General features: G+C 30.8%; 1 protein-coding gene across 2 annotated transcripts; it reads right to left on the bottom strand.

Annotated features, from left to right (window-relative positions):
• Nucleotides 1-318: 318 nt before the first annotated feature.
• Nucleotides 319-7,235, bottom strand: LOC143197737 (uncharacterized). 2 transcript variants are annotated; one of them, XM_076406384.1, is made up of 15 exons: nt 7,025-7,235; nt 5,922-6,059; nt 5,230-5,510; nt 5,101-5,172; nt 4,524-5,040; nt 4,239-4,460; nt 3,957-4,181; nt 3,681-3,902; nt 3,263-3,619; nt 2,624-2,965; nt 2,209-2,562; nt 1,781-2,145; nt 1,446-1,709; nt 1,124-1,385; nt 319-1,063 (listed from the first exon to the last, which is right to left on the bottom strand). In XM_076406384.1, the coding sequence occupies exons 1-15, from the start codon at nt 7,218-7,220 to the stop codon at nt 912-914; spliced, it is 3,969 nt and encodes a 1,322-aa protein (XP_076262499.1). In that variant the 5' UTR covers nt 7,221-7,235; the 3' UTR covers nt 319-911. The 2 variants fall into 2 exon arrangements, with proteins under 2 accessions (XP_076262499.1, XP_076262501.1); XM_076406386.1 differs by lacking the exon at nt 5,922-6,059.
• Between the last annotated feature and the right edge of the window lie 5,837 nt (nt 7,236-13,072).

The raw sequence follows: 13,072 nt of genomic DNA on the forward strand, positions 1-13,072 counted from the left end.
TTTTTAACCATATTGTTTTCCCGTTTCATTTGATTTACAGTGCCAAATAGTTCCAAAATTAAATTAAATACCGTAAATACCGAAATTCCATTACATTAGTCAAATTTTATTGACAGTTTTATTCGCCTGTTCAGGTTTAACAGCTTCATAACCTTGTCACGTGGTTATTTTGAATTATATTTTTGTAGTAATTATACACTTGCAGGTGTATTTTTGTAATTCCTGATTGGTGAAAATACTGCTGAAATAGTGACCCAATTTAGATTTCTAAAAATAGCCTTTGGAATTTCGAAGTTTAATGAAAGTACATGAAAGAAATACAAATGAAAATATATTTATTTAACTTATTACTAAAATTGTCTTAAATACAATATACATTTTAATATTGTATCACGCAAGGAAACCAAATACAATACTTATTGACTTAAATGATTATAAGCAATATTGTCTGTATGTTGTTTTATATACATTTCTATTAAATATGACGATTTCATTTCATTTTGACAAAGAAAAAAAAGTGAAATATAATCGTTTATGAATGATAGTTTACTAAATAATGATGATTTTTTAAATTAAGGAATTGTACACCTGGTTAAAAAAAACGTTTTTTTTCTTACATATCTACAGTGTATGTACATAATCCACTCTCATAGTATTTATTTACCCTATTGAATAACACTCCGGAGGCATGACAACATTTAAATGCGGACTAGGTAAGCATTATTGGTACAGTCAATGTATTTTTTTAATCGTAGAAAGTAATATGCACACAGTTTGTCTTCAGTTATTATATAGTTTATTAATGGCAGTACAGAACGTTACTGGTTTTCCGAACTAGGCCCATTTTCCCTCACAAAACGTTATTCTCATTAATTTTAATCATTTTTATTATTCATTCATTCGACTTCCGTTCAACTTCCTGGTGCTGATTTTTTTGATCTTTGTGGGGGTTCTGGAGTTTTAGTGGATGCTACTAAGGCTTCTTCCAAGTTTCTCTTGTATGTTCCTACTAATTCTGGTAGGTCATAAGCAATCGCTATGTCTAATCTATTTATTGGACATCCTAAAATAGAAAAGGTATGTTTTAATACGGCTAGGAATCAAGATGAGTTAGTTGAATCACCTCTAAAGTAAGTACATGTTGCAGATAGTTGTTGGAACTCATAAAGAGGGTTTAGCTTGAAGAAGTCACGGTAAACGTCAGGATCGGGCAAATCATATCGTGATATGTTCGTTAATGTAGACAAGCCCTCGTATATGTGGTAATTCTGGGGATGCTCAATAATTTCGTTTGCTACTTGTTTTCGATTGCCAAATACTGATTTGTGATTATAATATGTGGTTAAATAACAGTCCACCATTTTGGCATGATTTCTCACACGTACCTAATAAGTAGGAATTATTTGAATAAGCTCAATCAACATTGGCTTGCCAATTATACTTACAGCAAACCTACGCGCACTTGCGATTTTATTTTCGACACGTCTGTCAACGGCAGTTCTCAGATCTCTCAAGAATGCTCTTTCTTGAGCTTGAAGGAGTCTGGTCGGTGCCCAAGGCTCATAAGGTCTTGACCATAAAGATGTCGTGTACATGACCGGTGGTTGAGGGGATGACATCAGCGGTGATATATTCCAAATCAAGGCACCTTGGACTCTCATTAGTTCTTCAGGTTTAACATGATCCGCTTTATTTAGGATAATTCTCGTCTGAAATAAAAAAGGACACCATCATACATAATTCTCGCGTATAAAACAAAATAATAAACGTTAATAATCACTTGATGTTCTCTTCCTTTAAGCTGATCGAGGATAGCTTCAGTTTCAGGTCCTACATCTAGTTTAGCTGGGTCGTATACTAAAAAGATGATATCCGCTCTATCAATGAACCATTGACAGGCGTCATTGAAAGGGAAAACTCTGGATACTTGTTTTCTGACTTCAAGAATTCCGGGAATCTCCACGATGTTGACTCTCTCTAAAAGTTTTACTGGGAGTTTGACGCCTCTAAGACGTTCTTCGAGACCTTGACCGAATTTTTGAAGCCCCGAAAAGGTGAAATCGGCAGCCAGTTCGGTACCATCAATGATTTCTGCTTCCTCGCCGTGCATTAAGATGTTAAAATAAGCTGGAGATGGTTCTGCGCCTGAAAATAATTTTTTATTCAGTTTTGATGTACTCCCATATATAAAATGAATAGTTTTGGTACCTGTGTGCAAGGAAGTATCGTTATATTCGTTGTTGAGCAAATAATTGATGATAGACGATTTTCCTCCACTCCAAGGGCCCATGAACAGAATGAGAGGCTTAGAAAAGATTTCAGCATCACCAAAATGACGATTACTCAAATCCCTGTATTTATACAAGACCTCCAAAGGCTTTATAGCGTTATCGTACACCTTCTTTAATTCCTTCAATGTTTCTTCATAAACTTTGTTTTGCACTCCCTCAATTTGTGATGAATCTCTATCGAGTTTCAATAAATGTTCGACATGATCTCTTGATCTTAATTCTGTTGGAATATCTGTATCCAAAGTTAATTCTTCAACTAATGGTTCTTGTTCTGTAATATAGTAAGCGGTAATATAAAGGTAATAATAATTTATCCGTATCGTTTTACTAACCTTGTTCGACGCTTTCTTCAGGTGCTGGGACAATTGGTTCTGGAGCAGGAATATCAATTACAAGTTTTGGCCTTTCCTGCTGAACAACTGGTTTTGGTGCAGGTGGTGGTTTAACTGGTTTGACTTGAGCAGCAGCTGGTTTCGTTGGTGGTGTAATTGGTTCAGCTGGTTTAGTTACCGGCTTAATAGATGGTACTACTGGAGGTGTAACTGGTTTTGTTGGAGGGACAACCGATTTAGGTGGAGGACTAACTGGTTTTTCCGCTGCTTGTTCTTTAACTTCTACTCTAGGTTCTTCACGACGCTCTCTCTGTAATTCTTCTGCGCTCTCTTCTTCTGTAACTAATATATATTTGATTGACATATTTTAATGCGTTAATAAAAAAATGTTTTACGAGTTTGAAACAGATTGAAGAATTTGAAATGGAAATGTTTCAAAGTAGTTAAAATTTATGAATCACTAATTGTATGTTGAAAATGTGTGCTTTTTGGTCCCTGGCCAAAAAGTATTGAAGCCTGACTGGGATGTATGACATGACATGACATTGCACCATCAGCTTGATGACGCCGCTATATATTTAGTTACAAAATAGCTAAACTACGATAAAATGTTTAGAAAACAAGGCCACAAAATTATACCTTTTCTAGGTCCAGGTACACATTTTCTGGTGTAACATTTGTTGGGGCAGCATATTTCACTATCTTCGCAGTCATCATCGTCACCACATCTCTGACCATCTTTACATGGTACATTTTCAGGACGTGGACAATCGCTATCATCATCTTCAGCAGATTCCTCTTTAGATTCAACTTGCGATTCTGGTTCTGCGACTTCTTCGGATTCCTCATCTTCTTCGTCGGATCCCGGTGTGCCGGGTACGCAGACTTTTCTGTAACACTTATTCGAGCAACAAATTTGTCCATCATCGCAGTTTTTGTTCTTTGTACACGGTGTTCCCGCGCATGGTATATCTTCGCGGTCATGACAACCAGACTCTGAAATTAATATTTGATTGAAGGACGTCTTTTGATGTCGTTTGATTGATAATAACGTTACCTTTAGGCTTAATTGATTGCAGTTGTGATTCGGCAGCTTGTTCTTCAGAGGCTTCGTCAGATTCTTCTAAAGCAAGTTCAGCTTCAGTGGCTGTTCCAGGTGTGCATATTTTTCTGTAACATTTGTTGGGACAACAGATTTCTTCGTCTCCGCATTCTTTGTGTTTGGTACAGAATTCTTCACCTTGACAAGCCAGAGTAATTGATTCCGGACATCCAGTCTCTACAAAAAGATATTATTATTGCTGCATTTTAGTAGTGACGTTAACAAAATCACCTGTTCTGCTTTCGACTGGTTTTTGTTCTGAAGGAGCCTCGGCACTTTCTTCAGAATCTTCGTCAGATTCTTCAGCTAATTCAGCTGATGTTGCAGTTCCAGGAACGCAACGTTTTCTGTAGCATTTATTGGGACAGCAAATTTCGTCTTCACCGCATTGTTTATGTTTACTACATAATGTGCCTTCATGGCAGGATACATCATTTGGTGAAGGGCAGCCGGTTTCTGTAAGTATGTATTAAATATACATTTCAATTTGTTCTAGCATGATGAAATACAAACCTGGTGTGCTTGGAGCTGCTTGTTCTTCGGATTTCGCATCAGGCTCTGATTCGTCCGATTCTGATTCAGCATCCAGTTCTTCTTGTGGTACTACACCAGGAACACACCGTTTCCTGTAGCATTTGTTTGGACAACATATCTCGTTTTCGCCACAGTTTTTATGTTTGATACACAAAGTCCCTTCTGTGCATGATACTTGTTCAACAGCGGGACATCCAATTTCTACAAAATTTATATATATATATAAATATGCATGTTTTATGGATGTTTTTTTTATATACTCACGCTCAGTACTTTCACTTGATTCGGCAGCCTGTTCAGGTTCATCTACTATTTCTTTTCCATCGACATTTTCTTCTTCTTCGGCACTCTCGGGTGCCTCAACTGATGATTTTTCTTCAGACGCTTCTTGGGTTCGCTCTTCCGCTTGTTCTTCTTCCTTTTCTACACTTTTCGCCTCTTCAGTGCTTGCTTCATCCTCGGCGCTTTTTCCTCCTTCTTCTACACTCTTAGTTTCATCTTCTTGACTTTCTCCATCTTCTTCTACGACGTTAACTTCTTCTGGCTGTTCGGCACTTTTTTCTTCCTCGTTACTTTCCTCTTCGGGTGAACCTGGGAGCACAACGCTTCCCTCTTGACTTTCCTCAGCTACCTCTGGAACATCCGCTGCTTCTTGAACTAGTTCAGCTTCGACTGGAACCTCTTCAAGTAGTTCTGCTGCAGCCTCTTCAGCTGCTACTTCAGGTTCTTCATTTTTCGTTGATTCTTCTGCTTCGGTTTCTTCTGGACTTTCATTTAATGTCTAGAGATATTACACTGTGTTATAATTTTTTTTAAATAGTAAAATTGATTGTGTACGTACTGGTTCTTCAGGTGTGGCTTCGGCGTCAGCGTCCGCCTCAACTTCAGCTTCAACATCTTCGTCACTAGTCGCCTGAAATAAATGACTAAAATAAATAAAGATAATAAATCATAGTTGGAATAGACGAACATCTAAAGGAGCTTCCTGTTGGGTTTCATCCTCTTCGACAGATTGAGCGTTTGTTTCGTTTTCAGTTTCGGTTTCATCGCTTTCATCTCCTTGGTCACCAGTTTCCGCTTCTTGGTGGCTGGAGTCGTCAGTAATTTCCACGGTAGGAACATCTTCAATGCTTTCGTCTTTTTCATCTGATTGAGCTACCTCACCAATCTCGAGCTCCTTGAGAGCTTTCTCGATGTAAGGCCTGCAGTCGGATTCGGAAGGTCCATCAGTATCAGCTGCACCTTGAACTCCTAATGACGCGCAAACAAAATGGAAATGAGAAAAAATAATTTATTACACCGCGATATGTAGGAATGATTACGGTTTTTATTGAGCAATGATGATAAATTATAGAAAACAAAGTGAGCGAAGCGCTACTGAATTTCTAAAAATAATGTGGAAGCTAAAAATCGCAAGTATATTTAAAGAATAAGAAATAGAATATTTTGCTGGCCAACAGCGTCTACGTCAGTGTGTGCGGTTTTAAATAATATCATATCTGTTCCAGTTTATTTCAATCCCATGCGTAAAAGGGGTACAACATTATTAAAACTGTTATTATTTAGAAAATCAAAAATACAACACTATTAATTCAAATTGTTATGATTAGGTTATTACGGCAGAGGGTTTGATGTGAGGCAAAGAGTGTAACGCGCTGGTACCTTTTGGGTTTGTTATGCATCGTTTCGTATAACAGGGACTTTGACAACATATTTCTGAATTCTGACAATCATCATTTGAATCACATTTAATTCCATTCACACATGAAACTTTATCGGCTGTAGGACAATCGGGAGATTCTAAAAAATATTTGGAATTATTTCAATGCCATGTCAATTTTAACATACAAAAAAAAACAACATTCCTCGATCCGTCCAATAAGGTGACTTAAATCGGAAAAGTGTTCAAGTGTTCCCAGCCAAAATTTCTACACTTGATATCGAGAACACCATTTATGTTTTTTTTTCATAAAACCGTATAAATCATTCTATTAGTATTTGAAACATCAAATAGTAGTCATGTTTTAAGGGATGTCACATATTGTTGGCAAAAGTCCATAAAACCAGCTGTTAATTTTATATAATAATGAGCTAACGGTATCACTCTTTATTTTTGGAAATATTTTCGATTTAGTCCGCTCCATTCTTATAAGAAAAAAAAAGTATTGGTTTTCGTTTAATGAAATCGGTTTCTAATTATACCTGTAAGCCGTGGGCTGTCTAGACGAACAATTTATAGATTTATATTATAGTTTCGTTTTCTATTTCTAATCAACGAATAGTAACGGGGAAATTATTAATACACGTTAAACAGTTTGCAACATTTTGATGGGAATGCACATTTCGCTTTTCGAAAAATCTAAATTAGATAACGGATTTTTGGCTTAGTGCCTGGTACTGAAAAATTAAACTGGTTTTTTGAAATTTCAATGAGTCAATACGGTTTTTTTTCTCTGTAAAAATAATTTTTAATCAATTCGATTTGAAGAATACCGTGTTATTGATGCAGATGCGTGCAAGAACGGATTATATTTATAGATAGGAGTTTATTTGCTACAAAGTATTATTAGAAATCCGCCAATCCAAAAATAGCCTAATTATCTTTTATAATCGGCGATGCATCCACCGCGAAAAATTTATTACATAATAGAAAAAAATATTTAAAATCACTCTTCCGGTACATAAACCGTACACTATGTATCACTATCGGTTTGGACTCAACACCGGATCTGATCACTAAAAGGTTGTTCACAAATCACACGTACCGTTTAAGGTAGCAGCTACTAAGGCGGCTCCAAGAAGCAGCAAAAACCATGAGGACCTAGAGTAGACCTCCATGGTTTTGATCTTACCACACCGGTCACATAAAAGTCCCGTACTGACGACTAGTAGGTCCAGGACACTGTGAACTCTGGCACTGAAATGCTCGAAACTCCCGTGCTTGGTCAGTGGCGCCAACATCACACATAATTTAATAAATTCCGAAACGGTATTATTTTATTTGAAAAATCCGATTTTTTCACCGCCATTTATCTCTTATATATGCCCATACATAATAGATTTACGTATATTAACACTAAATTTGTTTTATAAGTTTAAACATAATTTTTTCATCCAGAAAAAACGTTTAAATTTTATTAATGTGTCTGCATCCGTTTGGCATTTCAGTTATTTATAGATGTTATAAGAAAATCCCCATAAAATATACCCACCCACTTACGTGTGTTAGTTTTTCTGGATTTTATTTTTTCACTGTCACGCCTATGATAATGGAGAAAGCATTTCAAAATTGTTACCTACTGAACTCACTTCATTCTTGACTTTTTGAAGGTAAGGATAGTGACGCTTAATAAAAATAAAAAAGCCGGCCCATTTTTAGATATTACACCATATAGGCTTTATGATTTCCAATATTTTTTACTCTATCCATTGAACTTGGGGAAGTCTGCTAATTACTACTAATAATTTTAGCTTTCTAATAGAGAATATTTTTTATTTTATTGAGACTCACTATATTAACGATCTAACTATTAATACAGTTGCTTCATCATTTCAATTCGTATTCGGTTTCTTTTTATTTTAAGAGAGTTAATTTCTCTGAAAATGTGCAAAAATTTATATAAATTTTTACCGTTAGAAACTATAAAACAATTTATTTTGAAAGAATATATCACATTTTTGAAATATTCATCAAAATATCTACAAGAAGAATTGTTGGGGTCAAAAATCAATCATATATATGTAATTAGCAATCATTTGTAAACTATGATGGAAAATTAAATTTAGAGTACACCACTGAATTAAGCGCACAATTTTACATAAGTAATGTAACTTTCGTTAATTTATCTCCGATCATAATGAAATTACAGTAAAAAGTCTGAAAATTGCTGAATTTTCCTGACTATATATATGGAAAAAGTGCAAAAATATTTTTGATCATAAAATGACCTAAAACTTTAGTAACTTCTTTTTGCGTTAAAAACTATACATTTCTATATTTTGAGATAATATATCATATTTTTTAAATATTTATCAAAATATCTATAAGAAGTTGTTTAAGTCAAAAGCCAAATAACTCAATAATTTTTAAACTATATCGAGAAATTAAATTCGGAGTACATCACTGAATTCAGCGTAAAATTCTACATAAATAATTAATTTTTCGTTAATTTGACTGGAATAACAAAGAAATTGCAGTAAAAAGTCTGAAAATGGCTAAAAATCTGAATTTTTCCTGACTATATATATGGAAAAAATGTTAAAATTTTTTTGATCATCAAATGACTTAAAACTTTGGCATTATATACTTTTTTCGGCGCTAAAAACTATAAACCTATTTATTTTGAGATAATATATCATATTTTTTAAATATTTATCAAAATATCTATAAGAAGTTGTTTAAGTCAAAAGCCAAATAACTAAATAATTTTTTAAACTATATCGAGAAATTAAATTCGGAGTATATCACTGAATTAAGTGTAAAATTCTACGTAAATAATTAATTTTTCGTTAATTTGACTGGAATAACAAAGAAATTGCAGTAAAAAGTCTGAAAATGGCTAAAAATCTGAATTTTTCCTGACTATATATATGGAAAAAATGTTAAAATTTTTTTGATCATCAAATGACTTAAAACTTTGGCATTATATACTTTTTTCGGCGCTAAAAACTATAAACCTATTTATTTTGAGATAATATATCATATTTTTTAAATATTTATCAAAATATCTATAAGAAGTTGTTTAAGTCAAAAGCCAAATAACTAAATAATTTTTAAACTATATCGAGAAATTAAATTCGGAGTACATCACTGAATTCAGCGTAAAATTCTACATAAATAATTAATTTTTCGTTAATTTGACTGGAATAACAATGAAATTGCAGTAAAAAGTCTGAAAATGGCTAAAAATCTGAATTTTTCCTTACTATATATATGGAAAAAATGTTAAAATATTTTTGATCATCAAATGACTTAAAACTTTGGCATTATATACTTTTTTCGGCGCTAAAAACTATAAACCTATTTATTTTGAGATAATATATCATATTTTTTAAATATTTATCAAAATATCTATAAGAAGTTGTTTAAGTCAAAAGCCAAATAACTAAATAATTTTTAAACTATATCGAGAAATTCAATTCGGAGTACATCACCGAATTCAGCGTAAAATTCTACATAAATAATTAATTTTTCGTTGATTTGACTGGAATAACAATGAAATTACAGTAAAAAGTCTGAAAATATCTAAAAATCTGAATTTTTCCTGATTATTTACATGGAAAAAATATTAAAATATTTTTGATCATCAAATGACTTAAAACTTTGGCGTTATATACTTTTTTCGGCGCTAAAAACTATAAACCTATTTATTTTGAGATAATATACCATATTTTTTAAATATTTATCAAAATATCTATATGAAGTTGTTTAAGTCAAAAGCCAAATAACTAAATAATTTTTAAACTATATCGAGAAATTCAATTCGGGGTACATCACTGAATTCAGCGTAAAATTCTACATAAATAGTTAATTTTTCGTTGATTTGACTGGAATAACAATGAAATTACAGTAAAAAGTCTGAAAATGGCTAAAAATCTGAATTTTTCCTGACTATATATATGGAAAAAATGTTAAAATATTTTTGATCATCAAATGACTTAAAACTTTGGCGTTATATACTTTTTTCGGCGCCAAAAACTATAAACCTATTTATTTTGAGATAATATACCATATTTTTTAAATATTTATCAAAATATCTATATGAAGTTGTTTAAGTCAAAAGCCAAATAACTAAATAATTTTTAAACTATATCGAGAAATTCAATTCGGAGTACATCACCGAATTCAGCGTAAAATTCTACATAAATAATTAATTTTTCGTTGATTTTACTGGAATAACAATGAAATTGCAGTAAAAAGTCTGAAAATGGCTAAAAATCTGAATTTTTCCTTACTATATATATGGAAAAAATGTTAAAATATTTTTGATCATCAAATGACTTAAAACTTTGGCGTTATATACTTTTTTCAGGGCTAAAAACTATAAACCTATTTATTTTGAGATAATATATCATATTTTTTAAATATTTATCAAAATATCTATATGAAGTTGTTTAAGTCAAAAGCCAAATAACTAAGTAATTTTTAAACTATATCGAGAAATTCAATTCGGAGTACATCACCGAATTCAGCGTAAAATTCTACATAAATAATTAATTTTTCGTTGATTTTACTGGAATAACAATGAAATTGCAGTAAAAAGTCTGAAAATGGCTAAAAATCTGAATTTTTCCTTACTATATATATGGAAAAAATGTTAAAATATTTTTGATCATCAAATGACTTAAAACTTTGGCGTTATATACTTTTTTCAGGGCTAAAAACTATAAACCTATTTATTTTGAGATAATATATCATATTTTTTAAATATTTATCAAAATATCTATAAGAAGTTGTTTAAGTCAAAAGCCAAATAACTAAATAATTTTTAAACTATATCGAGAAATTAAATTCGGAGTACATCACTGAATTCAGCGTAAAATTCTACATAAATAATTAATTTTTCGTTAATTTAATTGGAATAACAATGAAATTGCAGTAAAAAGTCTGAAAATGGCTAAAAATCTGAATTTTTCCTGACTATATATATGGAAAAAATGTTAAAATATTTTTGATCATTAAATGACTTAAAACTTTGGCGTTATATACTTTTTTCGGCGCTAAAAACTATAAACCTATTTATTTTGAGATAATATATCATATTTTTTAAATATTTATCAAAATATCTATAAGAAGTTGTTTAAGTCAAAAGCCAAATAACTAAATAATTTTTAAACTATATCGAGAAATTAAATTCGGAGTACATCACTGAATTCAGCGTAAAATTCTACATAAATAATTAATTTTTCGTTAATTTAATTGGAATAACAATGAAATTGCAGTAAAAAGTTTGAAAATGGCTAAAAATCTGAATTTTTCCTGACTATATATATGGAAAAAATGTTAAAATATTTTTGATCATCAAATGACTTAAAACTTTGGCGTTATATACTTTTTTCGGCGCTAAAAACTATAAACCTATTTATTTTGAGATAATATACCATATTTTTTAAATATTTATCAAAATATCTATATGAAGTTGTTTAAGTCAAAAGCCAAATAACTAAATAATTTTTAAACTATATCGAGAAATTAAATTCGGAGTACATCACCGAATTCAGCGTAAAATTCTACATAAATAATTAATTTTTCGTTGATTTTACTGGAATAACAATGAAATTGCAGTAAAAAGTCTGAAAATGGCTAAAAATCTGAATTTTTCCTTACTATATATATGGAAAAAATGTTAAAATATTTTTGATCATCAAATGACTTAAAACTTTGGCGTTATATACTTTTTTCAGGGCTAAAAAATATAAACCTATTTATTTTGAGATAATATATCATATTTTTTAAATATTTATCAAAATATCTATAAGAAGTTGTTTAAGTCAAAAGCCAAATAACTAAATAATTTTTAAACTATATCGAGAAATTAAATTCGGAGTACATCACTGAATTCAGCGTAAAATTCTACATAAATAATTAATTTTTCGTTAATTTGACTGGAATAACAATGAAATTACAGTAAAAAGTCTGAAAATATCTAAAAATCTGAATTTTTCCTGATTATTTACATGGAAAAAATATTAAAATATTTTTGATCATCAAATGACTTAAAACTTTGGCGTTATATACTTTTTTCGGCGCTAAAAACTATAAACCTATTTATTTTGAGATAATATACCATATTTTTTAAATATTTATCAAAATATCTATATGAAGTTGTTTAAGTCAAAAGCCAAATAACTAAATAATTTTTAAACTATATCGAGAAATTAAATTCAGGGTACATCACTGAATTCAGCGTAAAATTCTACATAAATAGTTAATTTTTCGTTAATTTGACTGGAATAACAATGAAATTACAGTAAAAAGTCTGAAAATATCTAAAAATCTGAATTTTTCCTGATTATTTACATGGAAAAAATATTAAAATATTTTTGATCATCAAATGACTTAAAACTTTGGCGTTATATACTTTTTTCGGCGCTAAAAACTATAAACCTATTTATTTTGAGATAATATATCATATTTTTTAAATATTTATCAAAATATCTATAAGAAGTTGTTCAAGTCAAACGCCAAATAACTAAATAATTTTTAAACTATATCGAGAAATTAAATTCAGGGTACATCACTGAATTCAGCGTAAAATTCTACATAAATAATTAATTTTTCGTTGATTTTACTGGAATAACAATGAAATTGCAGTAAAAAGTCTGAAAATATCTAAAAATCTGAATTTTTCCTGATTATTTACATGGAAAAAATATTAAAATATTTTTGATCATCAAATGACTTAAAACTTTGGCGTTATATACTTTTTTCAGGGCTAAAAACTATAAACCTATTTATTTTGAGATAATATATCATATTTTTTAAATATTTATCAAAATATTTACAAGAAAATTTTTAGCTCGAAAACCGAGTAACTGATGATTTTTTTTAACTATGACGAGAAACTAAATAACAAGTACATCACAGAGTTTATTATAAAATTCTATTTAAGTAATGTAACTACAGTAAAAAGTCTGAAAGTGGCTAAATAACTGAATTTTTCTTAAGTATAAGCATTTTGTTTTGACACACTTTTACTTATGTATGAAATACCCAATAAATTCATCCATCGAGAACAGAATGGAGATATTATAAGCTATGTGACTTTATAATAGTTTTCAGGTAATATTTGTCTTTTTGCTTCTTCTCTGCT

This window comes from Rhynchophorus ferrugineus, unplaced genomic scaffold (genome assembly GCF_030347505.1).
Source record: "Rhynchophorus ferrugineus isolate W39M unplaced genomic scaffold, kcgeb_rfMv2 rfM5, whole genome shotgun sequence".
Classification (NCBI taxonomy): domain Eukaryota; kingdom Metazoa; phylum Arthropoda; class Insecta; order Coleoptera; family Curculionidae; genus Rhynchophorus; species Rhynchophorus ferrugineus.

Excerpts from the sequence above, each read along its gene's own strand:
- LOC143197737 (XM_076406384.1), bottom strand. The coding sequence starts at position 7,220 with ATGTTGGCGCCACTGACCAAGCACGGGAGTTTCGAGCATTTCAGTGCC. Across the intron at positions 5,041-5,100 it reads AAGCCACACCTGAAGAACCA|ACATTAAATGAAAGTCCAGA; the intron begins GTACGTACACAA and ends TAATATCTCTAG. Across the intron at positions 3,903-3,956 it reads ACCAGTCGAAAGCAGAACAG|AGACTGGATGTCCGGAATCA; the intron begins GTGATTTTGTTA and ends ATCTTTTTGTAG.